The sequence below is a fragment of the Stylophora pistillata genome, chromosome 1, assembly GCF_964205215.1.
Source record: "Stylophora pistillata chromosome 1, jaStyPist1.2, whole genome shotgun sequence".
Taxonomy (NCBI): domain Eukaryota; kingdom Metazoa; phylum Cnidaria; class Anthozoa; order Scleractinia; family Pocilloporidae; genus Stylophora; species Stylophora pistillata.
Genome location: NC_142519.1, coordinates 17,862,214 through 17,874,125, shown reverse-complemented (window position 1 = coordinate 17,874,125; position 11,912 = coordinate 17,862,214). Strand labels below are relative to the sequence as shown.

General features: G+C 36.6%; 1 protein-coding gene across 3 annotated transcripts in view; it reads left to right on the top strand.

Annotated features, from left to right (window-relative positions):
- The window catches only part of LOC111321355 (tyrosine-protein phosphatase non-receptor type 13), a 44,491-nt gene that overhangs the window by 32,243 nt on the left and 336 nt on the right, over positions 1 to 11,912 (top strand). For 2 of the 3 annotated variants that reach the window (XM_022924204.2, XM_022924206.2), the window contains exons 34-54: positions 95 to 1,119; positions 1,737 to 1,889; positions 3,204 to 3,308; positions 3,744 to 3,923; positions 4,053 to 4,322; positions 5,123 to 5,206; positions 5,295 to 5,381; positions 5,450 to 5,541; positions 5,951 to 6,089; positions 6,474 to 7,282; positions 7,393 to 7,531; positions 7,620 to 7,710; positions 8,251 to 8,318; positions 8,650 to 8,691; positions 8,872 to 8,970; positions 9,110 to 9,168; positions 9,459 to 9,534; positions 9,787 to 9,852; positions 10,215 to 10,294; positions 10,806 to 10,878; positions 11,137 to 11,199. In XM_022924204.2, coding sequence (XP_022779939.2) covers positions 95 to 1,119; positions 1,737 to 1,889; positions 3,204 to 3,308; positions 3,744 to 3,923; positions 4,053 to 4,322; positions 5,123 to 5,206; positions 5,295 to 5,381; positions 5,450 to 5,541; positions 5,951 to 6,089; positions 6,474 to 7,282; positions 7,393 to 7,531; positions 7,620 to 7,710; positions 8,251 to 8,318; positions 8,650 to 8,691; positions 8,872 to 8,970; positions 9,110 to 9,168; positions 9,459 to 9,534; positions 9,787 to 9,852; positions 10,215 to 10,294; positions 10,806 to 10,878; positions 11,137 to 11,199 — 3,800 coding nt within the window. The remainder of the gene's footprint in view (positions 1 to 94; positions 1,120 to 1,736; positions 1,890 to 3,203; positions 3,309 to 3,743; positions 3,924 to 4,052; positions 4,323 to 5,122; positions 5,207 to 5,294; positions 5,382 to 5,449; positions 5,542 to 5,950; positions 6,090 to 6,473; positions 7,283 to 7,392; positions 7,532 to 7,619; positions 7,711 to 8,250; positions 8,319 to 8,649; positions 8,692 to 8,871; positions 8,971 to 9,109; positions 9,169 to 9,458; positions 9,535 to 9,786; positions 9,853 to 10,214; positions 10,295 to 10,805; positions 10,879 to 11,136; positions 11,200 to 11,912) is intronic. The other variant, XM_022924205.2, reaches the window with a different exon arrangement.

Here is an 11,912-nt window from a genome sequence, read left to right as displayed (position 1 = left end):
CAGTACTGATGACATAAAATTGTAAATTCACAAGAATATTTTTTCTCTTTTGAAATTTTTAGTCTTTTGAATACTTTATTTCCTTCTTGTCTAGGTTTTCTCAGAATCAAGAAGATGTTTCCAGGACAACCTGCAGCATCTTGTGGCAAACTTCAGATTGGTGACATTATTCTTGAGGTTAATGGAAATAACATGCATGGTGTCACTCATCAGGAAGCCATAAATCATATACGCATGGGTCCTCAAGAAGTAAAGCTCCTTGTTAAACGAGACCCATCCTCAATTCCTCAATCTCTTTTACAAAGAACAGGGTCCAATGCCAGTGATGTAGACCCTGCCCAAATTCTTGCAGACATTCAAAACAAGCTAAGAAGCAATCATTCACCATCACTAAGTACTCGGTCATCAGATTCATCAACCAGGGAACAGCATTCACCTAGAGATGAGATTGTAAAGGTACAAGAGGTCTCAAACACAGAGGCACCTGTTAGTTTGAGGTCTAGTTTGATGGCCACTGAACCAGTGAAGTACCCTGATCACTCTGAATTAAACCGCCCTGGGCTTATTAACAGAAGCTCTGAACCAGCCATTCAGGTTAAGACTGTGCACAACACTTTAGCAGCAACGAATTCCCTACCTAATGTGATATCAGTCAGACCAACAGAAAGTCCCAAAATCAGTAGACAAGAGGCTTTCCACTATGGTGAAGAGGATGACGATGGGGATGTATCTTCCCTTGGTGATGCACCATTAGCTGAAGATGAGTCAAGTGATGTGGAGGATTCACGGAGAACATCTTCAATTGACATTATCCCAGCTAATTGCTCTATTTATGATGTAGCAAATGTACAGGAACTTATGGGGAAACTTTCCACTGTTGAATCTCAGGAGGAAAGACTGGTTGAGCCCAGTGTAGCAGAATCAGTAAAGACATCTGTAGTAAGTGATGGACCACCATTGCAGGAGGAAGCTGTTCCCTTTTCTTCTTCATCAGAGTCTGAGGGGTCTGATGTGGAAGGAGAGGAAGAGCCAGTTAATAAAGATGATGACAAAGCAACAAATTCCACACCAAAAATTGAGGATGAAAAAAAATCTGCAAGCATGACTCCTAAGGAAGAGGTAGTGTAGTGCTCTCTTCATTCATGATCAATTTGTCTTTGGTAAATTGCAGAGTACTTTTGAACATTAAATGGTACATCATAATATGACCTGCAAGAGCCGTGCTCACACAATCCTACAGCAAACCGTAGTGAAAACTAACATGTGTAGGACTGAAGAGGTTCATATGAGCCAGGTAAAGTTTTCTCTGGATAACTCAACCTTCCCTTTCCCCCAGTTTCTGAAGTAATTTTACAGGCTTCAGAATTTAGGTTTGAGATGGCATCAACCCACTTGGCTTGCTGTTGTTTAAGTTATGGCTTCCTCAAACTCTGTATGCCTTGGGATCTTCCTTTTTCTCTCAAATTCGGTTGTCTGAGCAACTAACCATGATCATCTTAATCAAGTAACTGAATGTGAAACATGAGGTTTCTTGACCATCCAGAAAGTAATGTGATCCTATTATGATATGTCTTCAATCTCTTTATGGTGAGCAAATAGATTTATGAATATTTTCTGAGACCTACTTTGAGAATTACTAACTTACTGTACCTCTTGCATACATACAGCAAAGACAGAGAACCATCATCCAAGCTCTCTTTATTAAAATGTTATAAATCCTTTTCATGCTTGAACAGGTATTACACATAGATTTGGTTAAAGGTTCCGGTGGCCTTGGTTTTACTCTGTCAGGAGGAGCAGACACTGTTGGGGGATGCTTTGTGAGGGATATTGTTGGTGGTCCAGCTAAAGAGGATGGCCGTCTGCATCAAGGAGATCAAATACTGAGGGTTAGGAAACACTATGAATTGTATAGTGAAGATGTGGTAGTATGATGTGGTAGTAAGATGTAGTAGCATAATTATATTTTGCCTAAGGTTCAGACAAGCCGTTTTAAATCAGTTTTTATTAATAGATGTCTTTTCAATAGTAATTAATACCTTTTCTTTTTCCTTATTCATTCTATTCATGTTAATTGTTGCATGTCTGTTTGCACATTAATTCTTAATAAAGACCTTTATTATTATTATTATTATTATTATTATTATTATTATTATTATTATTATTATGTTTAGAGAATAGAATAAGTGGGATTATTTCAAAGCTTGGCATGGGATGGTCTAGTACTGCCCCACCCCTCTCTTTCATGAAAATAAATAAGGCATCTGAACGTCTGTTAACTACCCCGCAAAACTTGAGGTCTCCAAGCGTTTTGTAATTAGTGGCTGCCTTAATTGACTAATAGCTTCTTTTAATTCATTTGGCAACTTTATACATTGAACCATACATTATTTTCATATTCTGTACATTTTTCTATGGTGTTTGGTGATGAATATCAAGCTGGAAAGTGTATTATAAACTTCTCTCATTCTACTGGCATTAACCCTTGAACTCCTATGAGTGACCAGGAAAGAATTTATCCCGACAATATCAATACAATATTAAGCAGACAGGTCATGAGATTAAAGTAAAATGTTAATTCAAGGGATTAGTACCGTAAGAGCCCGCGGATAAGCTACAACTGCAGATAAGCTGCACCCCGAATTTAGCAGATCAAATTTTGGAGAAAAAGTTTTTTGGTAGAAATCAAAAGAAATCCAAAGTCAAGTCTTGAGAAGTCGTCTCCAACCACTGTTCATCGAATGTAAACTCATCATTGTAACCGAAAATACTTCAAAGTGCTACCCACAATTTTAGCACGTTTATGTAATGAACATCGTTTTTACCAACTTTGACATATGATTTCTCTTTTTCTGGTATTAATTTTGTCAACAGTTTTTCCATAGATTTTTGCATTACAACAAGAACGTGAGCAGAACATTCGAAGCTTAGTAACCAGGCATTAGATTGAACGTGAAAATGGACATTCACAACACCTTTTTGAAATGTTCCCACTGATAAGCTGCACCCCCAATTTCTAGCAATGATTTTTGGGGGAAAAAAGTGCAGCTTATCTGTGGGCTTTTATGGTATTTGATCCAATACTAAATTCTAGAAACTAGCATGAAAAGAGTTGTATGACAAATAGTAAGGGAAATTACTAAATAGAGGAAATCTTATGAGTTAAAGAGTTCAGAGCTTGAGTTCTTTTGTTTCTATAATAGGTGGATGGCCATGACATTTCAAGTATGAAGCACATGGATGCTGTTAATATTCTACGAGCCACAAAGCAGCATGTTAAACTTGTAGTGCTGAGAAGACCAACAGGGGTGAGTTTCAAAGTAGTTGCTTTGTATCTTGTTTCCTCTGCATTTATTTCTATAGAATGTGTTGTGCTCCTCTCTTCAAATGTCTGCTTTCGTAACCAAAAAATTTTTAGCTTTTCATAGTTTTTCATAACCCACTTAAGCAATTTAGGTATATGTTATGATGTCCAGTTTAAGGGCATATTGAATGAAGATCTGTGATCTGATGATCTGTGGGGCAGGGGATTTTCACATAAAGCAATTATTGGTTTGTGTGATTCTTATCAGTTAGGAAATTAGCAATTTGTTCAGGATGATGCATGGGAGTGGGGAAAACTTTGTTTAGACTTAAAGCAACCAAAGCAATTTACATCCAAATGCACAGAGAAAGTGATGCATAGGTAGGTGTACCAGGGGCAAAAAGTAGGTAATAACTCCTTGCAATTATTTGAATTTCAGTGTGTGGGCTCAACAAAGACAGGCCCTATGGAAGTTGTCAACCTGACGCGGACAACCCAAGGTAGAATTGGCCTGTTGATCAAAGAGGGTGAAGATCAAAAGATTTATGTTGAGGATGTTGTCCCAGGGGAGCCAGCAGCTACTCAGGGGAGTTTGCGTCAAGGAGACCGAATTTTAGAGGCATGTAACGTCATGTTTGTTTTTGGCTGTAGTTCTAAATAAAAGTTGATTTTGGATTCACACTACTAAATTCCAACTCTTTTTATCAATCTTGAATAATTTGTACTACTGATTTATTTCCATTTTCAGATCAATGGCTCTAAAGTGGATGGCGTTGGCTTTGTGGCAGCAAGACAGCATCTTGATGCAGCAAGACCAGTTGCTAGGTTGTTGGTGGAAAGAAGGCCACACGAAGTTGAATCCAAATATGCCATGAATCCACAGACAAGCCATGAAGTCCTTAGCCAAACACAGTCTCTTGATATCCCAGATGACAACAGGACTGGTTCAAGTGAGGATGCATATGACAGCAGAGAAGAAAATGGTGATGGGAAAGAGATTGATGATGATGAGGAAGAGGTCAGGCTATGTTTAAGACCATTGTTCTGGTTCCAATTGTTAGAATGTAGATAGATAGATAGATAGATAGATAGATAGATAGATAGATAGATAGATAGATAGATAGATAGATAGATAGGTAGGTAGGTAGGTAGGTAGGTAGGTAGGTAGATAGATAGATAGAACTTTATGTCCCTTAAATCTTTTGTTTTCACAATGATACAGTGGAACTGAGATGTATTGTACAACACTCAATAGTGTAAGCACACTGCCATTCCTCTTTTGGTTTCATTGCTCAGAACTCCCACAAAAGTCCAGCCAAGGTGGTTGTGTATAACATGCATGGTGTAATACTGCTGTAGTTGTGACTCAGTTACTTTGCCTGTAGTAAATTCAAACATTTGAATTTTATTAGGAGATGAAGTTATGTTTAAGAAAGCAAATCAGGTTTATCTGTGTTTTCTAAGGATTTTGGTTTTACTCCGACCAGCAATACCATTCTATGTGTGATTTGTGTATCTTGGTTTGATTTATCATTAATCAAATTGTTAATTGTAATTGTTTAACTATTCTAAAGACATTGCAAAGTTAAGTACATATGAATGTTGCCTATGGCTATTAGCTTTATTTGCAGATTTAGGTAGGATTTAGCATGTTTTAATCCAGCAGAGGAGTTGAAAGTAGTCAAAAAATGCAATTCAGTGGTGGAGTGCACAAAATGATCTTGGAACTTCCAGATTTCAATTCCAACATCCTCAACTACCCCATCTTGTTGGTATCTTTAAAATTTAAGTTTTTTATTTTATAATTCCTGATACTAGGGTGAGCAGTTTACCATGAAGCTTGATAAAGGACCACGTGGATTTGGCTTTAGTCTGGTAGCAGCACCAACATTTAATTCAAATGTAAGTGAATGATATGAATTTGGCATACAATTGTTCTTGTATGCTTATTTGCCAACTATTAAAATGTTTTGTTATTATTGTATTATAGGCTCAAGGAATTTTTATCAAGACAATAAGCCCGGACAGTGTGGCCGAGAATGATGGCAGGTTAAAAGTTGGAGATCAGATCTTGCAGGTGTGATTGCATGTTATACAATTTGTCTTGATTTTTGCTCTGTCTGATTCTAATTTTATTTTGACCAGGTCAATGGAGAAGATGTTCAAGGTCTCAGTCATGCAAGGGTCATTGGTATGTTAAGAAAAATTACAGGAACAGTGGAACTGGAAATTAGCAGGTATGCACCTCATTTCTTAAAAAGATAATATTTTTTCGTAGATTTAGAGAAACAAAACATTTTGGTTATGTGGCTGCTTGTTGTGTTGAATAAGGAAGGAAAACATTTCCAAAGCAGCTGGTATTTAACAATTTTTCACAGAATAAGAGGTCAATAAGCTATTTTTTTAGAGGTGATAAACTGTTTCAGTACAAGTAACAAGGAATTAGTTAATTTCTATCAACTAAAAAATAATCAGAAACTGGACTCTGAGCAAGACAGTCAATGCATGTGAAAAGGTCTACTTGCCTTGGGTGGTATTTTCATACTTTAGATAGTTATAATTATATATCCATTATGTTGCTACAAAACTTAATGAAGCTAGACCTAGTTATTTGTTAAGCAGGTTTTTTTTTTCCACATATAAAAGACCATCTAAACTATATGGAGCAGATGCTTCTGTGTCCTCAAGAAAAGGATCCTTAGTATCACCAGAGACAACAAGAGCCCCTCTTGAAAGAGCACCTCACTCTGTTGACCTTGATATTACCTTAGAGGACAAGGACAAGGTATTTATTAAAATCCTTGAACTGAGTCATCGTCCTAAATTTATTTTATGCTGTACCATCTTTTAAAAGAAGTACTCTTTCCTGACTTTTTTTTTGGTAGAAATTTGAAATACACTGTCATTGTAGTCTCTGGTGTTTTCATGAAATGTATGATCATTTAGTATGTGTATAGCAAGTAATATTTATAACTCTCTTTGTTTATCAAACAGTACTAGAATTTATTTCATAATATTATGACTCTAATCTTGCTGTTGATTTATTCCTGTTAATAAATCAACATAATTGCATTTTCATCACATAATTGAGAACAATCAAGGAAACAGTTAAATATTGTCAGAACAATATTCTTAAACAACTATTCAGAGTTTTATCTCCATTTTACAGACACTTAGTGGATCCAGAGACATACAAGATGAAGATGATGTCACTGAACTTTTGAATGCTATCTCAGTAGCAAATGTTGAATCATCACCTCCCACAAGTCAAGTCCAACATAAACAACCTTCTTTACAAAAACGAGACACAGATTCTGTCTTATCAACCTTACTTGCATCGCTTGAACCTCCTCCTTCACCCCCCGAGTCTTTGCCCTCTGTAGATCCACGGGATTTTGACTCACAGTGGGAAAGTGGTTACAGTGATAATGAAGAAACTCCAGATCTGGTTTCCAAGAAATCTCGACAGTTTTTCAAAAGTGGATCTAGTTCACCAGCAGGTTATACCAATATAGCCAATGATGTTACAAACATACCCAAACCCAGTGATAATGATACACATGAAGTTAATCATACAGATGTAAATAATGAACTTGCTCATGACAGTAGTATTGGAGATGAAAGTAGCAGTGATGTTGATGATGATATCGACATCAATGATGAAGATGTATTTGACATGCTAAGAGACAACAGCCAGCTGGTGATTAACATGTTGAATGAGAATGACACCACATTAGCAGAAGGTGTTGTGGACAGTAACAATACAGACAATCGAGGTATTCCTAGAAATGGGAATATTCTTGATGTGCTAGAGAGACCATCCGATGTGCCGCCACCTATCCCAACCACACCTCTACCCTCAGATGATGATGAACCCCCAGTCAAACCACCACCAAGAGTGGAATCTTTACCAAAGTTTTCAGGGAGTGATTCCTATTCTAAACCAGTTGTAAATGGTACAATTAGTGGACATGTCAGGTAAGACTCTCACTAGTTTAGTTTCCTAGCAACATCGTACAATCAGAGTGCTTTAGAGTCATTTTTTGATAATACTAAGTTTCAATTTATTATTTTGTCTTTTGCTGTAGTAGAGAGGAGCCACCTTCTGCAACAGAACCATTGATTGATGTGGCTGAAGATGGTTGCTACACAGGACATCAGCTTGATGACCTCATTAGAACTGTGCGTGAAAAGCTAGACTCAAATGTTCCTGCTGAGGAGTTTAAGGTATGTACATCAAATGTGGCTTTTGGTTTCTCTTGCAGGAACTAAACTTGGAGTACTTCGTTGTGAATTTCCTCTGCTTATTTTGTAGGCACTGAGAGAGATCAAGCAAACAGATGGCTGTGATACGGGAAAGAGACCAGCAAACAGGGACAAGAACAGATACAGAAATGTGCTGCCTTGTAAGTAATCCATGTGTTGTCACCAAAGCTTTGCTTTTGCTTTTACGTACTCTACTTAGTATAATGATAAGAATTATGGCAAGAATAGCTGGTTAACCCTTTGGCCTCCAAGAGTGACCAGCAACTAATTTCTCCGTACATTATCAGCCCTGAATCACACATCAAGGTCATGCTAATAAAGGAAATAATCACCAAATAAAGAAGCTCTTGATCAGTGTTAAACAAATTCTCCTTGTCAGCACCTTAGGAAATTAATGGAGAATAGTATGGAGAATATGTGTACTGATGTTAAGGTGTATAGGGTTGAAAGAGTATGGGAATTTTTCATCTTTGGATGGTTAGACTCTCCATTTACTACTCAGTTTTTTCAAGTGCAAGTCAGTGACTGAGACATGTTATAATTGAAAGAAGTACCCTGTACCTGAAAATTTACAGACTTGAGCTGACTAGGGAAAACCTAATTACTGGGGATGAAATTGGCTTTAAGTGAAATTTTATAGTGTTCAGGTATTAACTAGATCAATTGTTTGTTAACTCTAGTTGACAAGACAAGAGTTAAGTTGAGTGGAGATGGTGACAATGATTACATAAATGCCAGCCATGTGAAGGTAAAGTGTTTGTCATTGCAACTATTAAATGACATAATTAGGCAATCTTATGTCTTGTGTACCAAGGCCAAAACTATATGCTGGTGGCTGGCTTTGCTGTAGGCTCCTGCAAACATTTCTAGCTTGTTACATTAAGAACACGTGTGGATTTTAACCAACAAGACTAATCGTTTTTACTGTTGTCCCTGTTTTATTTGATGTAAACAACAGAACTTGGGTAACTGTGTGTTTCTTTGGCCATAACCTGCCTTGTATCCATTGTACTTATTTGATAAATAGTTTTGTTCCAATTGTGACTTACTCAATTGTTTGTACTTCATGAACATTTCAGATTCCAGTTGGTGATGACATCTACCACTACATCGCCTCTCAGGTATTGATAAGAATACATATAGGTCTTATAGACTGGTGCGGAGAGTGAGCAAGTCCCCTCCATTGATCAGATGATAGTTGCTGCCAACCTCCTAATCAGTTAGATTCCTTGAGTAGGATGGCGATTGCCTTTTCATTAGCAAGAGAATTCACTTGACTGAACTCGATCACTTTTTTGTAGGGTCCTCTCCCCAATACTACTGAAGATTTCTGGCAAATGATCTGGGAACAGGAAGTGATAGTTATTGCCATGGTAACATTAGAGATAGAGGGAGGAAAGGTAAACAAGTTCAAACTGTTAATTTTTTTGTGTGTTCAAGCAACAATTGAAATTTTATACATGAAATGATGAAATTTATTACTCTCACTGTGTATTACCTGTAGGGGTTACCCACACTTAATTTATTAATTTTTTTCAGGTTAAGTGCCACAGATATTGGCCTGAATCTGAGGATCAACCTTTGGTTTTCAAAGAAAGGTTGGTATATATGTTTATTTTAAAAATTTAAAAGGAACTGTACGTGTTTAGTTTGTTACTTCCTCCAACTATTTCAATACACGATCAAAACTATAGTTGATGAGAATTTCAAAATATACCAAGTTTAGTTAACCCTCTGACTGACAGCAGTTTTTGCTGGTGTAGTGTCATTTTGCATAATGTTCAAGTTCCTGAGGTCATCTGTCCACAAAAAGAAAGCTTCCTCTCGAAGAAATCTGTTTGCTCAATTTTAAAATTTTCCATTTTGTCTTTGTCTTTATTTAATGTAGTATGTCTGTGAGTCTTCAAAGAAAGGAGGATTTTGATTCATTTGTAGAAAGAGAATTTCAAATCAATAACCTTCAGGTAGAGTTGATGAACAACTTTTTTACTGGAAATAATTTTTGAATTAGTTTTTTATTTCTCTGTATGACTTTGTTGTATGATGTTATCATAACTAAATGTAACACTGTAAGGTCCCTGGAAATTTGCATTTGCCATATTTTCAAGAAAAAGCCATTTAATAAAAGACAATGAATAAAATGTGTCATTTATTTTTAGTAGCATTTCCTCAATAGCAGTGCATGTTACATGACTGTGTCTTTTTAAAATCTTCAGACTGGTGAAACTAGAACAGTGTCTCACATAAACTTCACCAGCTGGCCTGATCATGGTGTACCAAAGGTAGTTCATCAGTTTTCATAATGAAGACTTGCCTTTTATTTATAACACAATCAGTATGAATTATTTATTGATCATTGAAAATAATTTTGAAACTTTGACCATTAATTTTTACTCTTACTATCAAAAGAAGTCAGGGCTTCAGTGCAAACCTGGGTTGTTTTTTCTAAGGGACAGAGGACAAGTACTCCCTCACTAGTGTTTTGGGTGTCACCTTGCATGTCAGCACTTGCCAGGGAACTATGCTGTACTTCAAAGTGAAAAAATCAAGGGCACGTTTAGCTTTTTTTATGGGTTGTTCAAAATACTGAATTTTGTCATACATGTGTATTTTGAATTGAGAAATATTTTTGGTTTGCTTCAAGACTGCTGTGGAGTTGGTTGAGTTTGTTCGATTTATGCGGCTTCTTGCAGATGGTCCAGGGCCTATTGTTGTTCACTGCAGGTGAATTTATTTCAGTGTTACATAACAGTCATTCTTTAAAGTAGAAGTAAACAATGTTGAAAAATTCCTGGAGATAAGCTCTTTTAGTTGAGAAAATAACTCCAGTGATTGGTAGAGCAACTGCATTTTGAATTTCTTCCTTCTGCAGCAACAGCAAAATTTTCAAAGCTGCTACCAGTGTTTAGATAGCTGCTACCAGTGTCTTGAAAAGTACCAGTATTGCTGCAGTGTTATAACCACTTTGTGTTGGGTGCTAACAGTGAGATATTATGTAACTGTCAACCGATCAGTGTGCACATCTCTTTGTAATCACTTGAGTAATTATTCCAAAATATAATAGCACTTAAGGGACACTGAAGCCCATTTCATTACTTGTTCTTATCTGACATCAAGGTACACAAACTCTTTTGATTCATTTGTATTTTTTTCTTTTTACAAAGTACCATTATTATGATAGCAGTAATGTTAAAGGAAATAGCATTTGATTTTTTTCTTCTTTTCCATGCTGTAGTGCGGGAATAGGTCGAACTGGAGCTCTCATTACTATTGATGTGGCAATGGGTCTCATGGAGAGAGAATCATTGGTAGGCTATATATTTCTTTGGAAAGAACAATTTTTTTTTTTAAAGTCAGCACAGTTTTTTGTGTTTTATTACCTCATTAATATGAGGGAGTTGAGCTAAGCAGCTAGTCTACATCATGTTTATAGCTGGCCAGTATGCTTGGTGTATTGCCAAGGGGCTTAAGATTGCTGACCTTGGAAAGATCTTAAGATAAATCAAATATTAATCTTCTTGCTGTTAATGTCTATCTGAATGTATTATGTGCTTTCTAATTTGCAGTTTGATGTTAATAAAATCATCAGGAATCTGCGTGAGCAGCGACAGGGCATGATTCAAACCAAAGTGAGGACACCTTTATTGGATTGTTTCTTTATTTAAGGATATTTCCAAATTGTAAAGAGACCATGGGAAATAAAAGAACTATGTTGCACCAAGTACACCACAAAGATAAGAAACTGTACTGAGACATTTGGTTAGGACATTCCTAACCCTTTAACTCCCAGATGTGATTAACATGTAACTTCTCTCTTTAATACAAATACATTATGCAGCAAACAGGTAAAGCAAATACTCAAACTTACAAGGTAGAAGTTATCATCTTGATCAAACACTGAATTCTTTTAACTAGTATATAAGGAAATGTGTAGAAGCTAGGAGAAAGAATTGACAAGTAGATCTTGGGGGTAAAGGTGTTAAATCAGAGAGTGGTATGTCTTTCACTTAACCCTTTACAGCCTAACATCAGTATGCATATTCTCCATACTGTTCTCTATATGTTTCTCAGGGTGCTGACAAGGAGAGTTTGTTTAACAGTCAAAATCTTCTTTTGTTGGTGATCAATTCCTCTATTCTTGTGACGTTATTGTTTGATTCAGGGGTGATATTGCAAGAAATTTTCTGCTTGTCACTCTGCTTTCCCATGCACAAGATTACTGTGTGGTGGATGTCCTCCCCGGACCCCAGGGTGGGATGGTGGGTTACTTGCACGTTGTAAAGTGCTTGGGAGCATCTTCCTATGGACCATGCGCTATATAAATAATAAATTATTATTATTG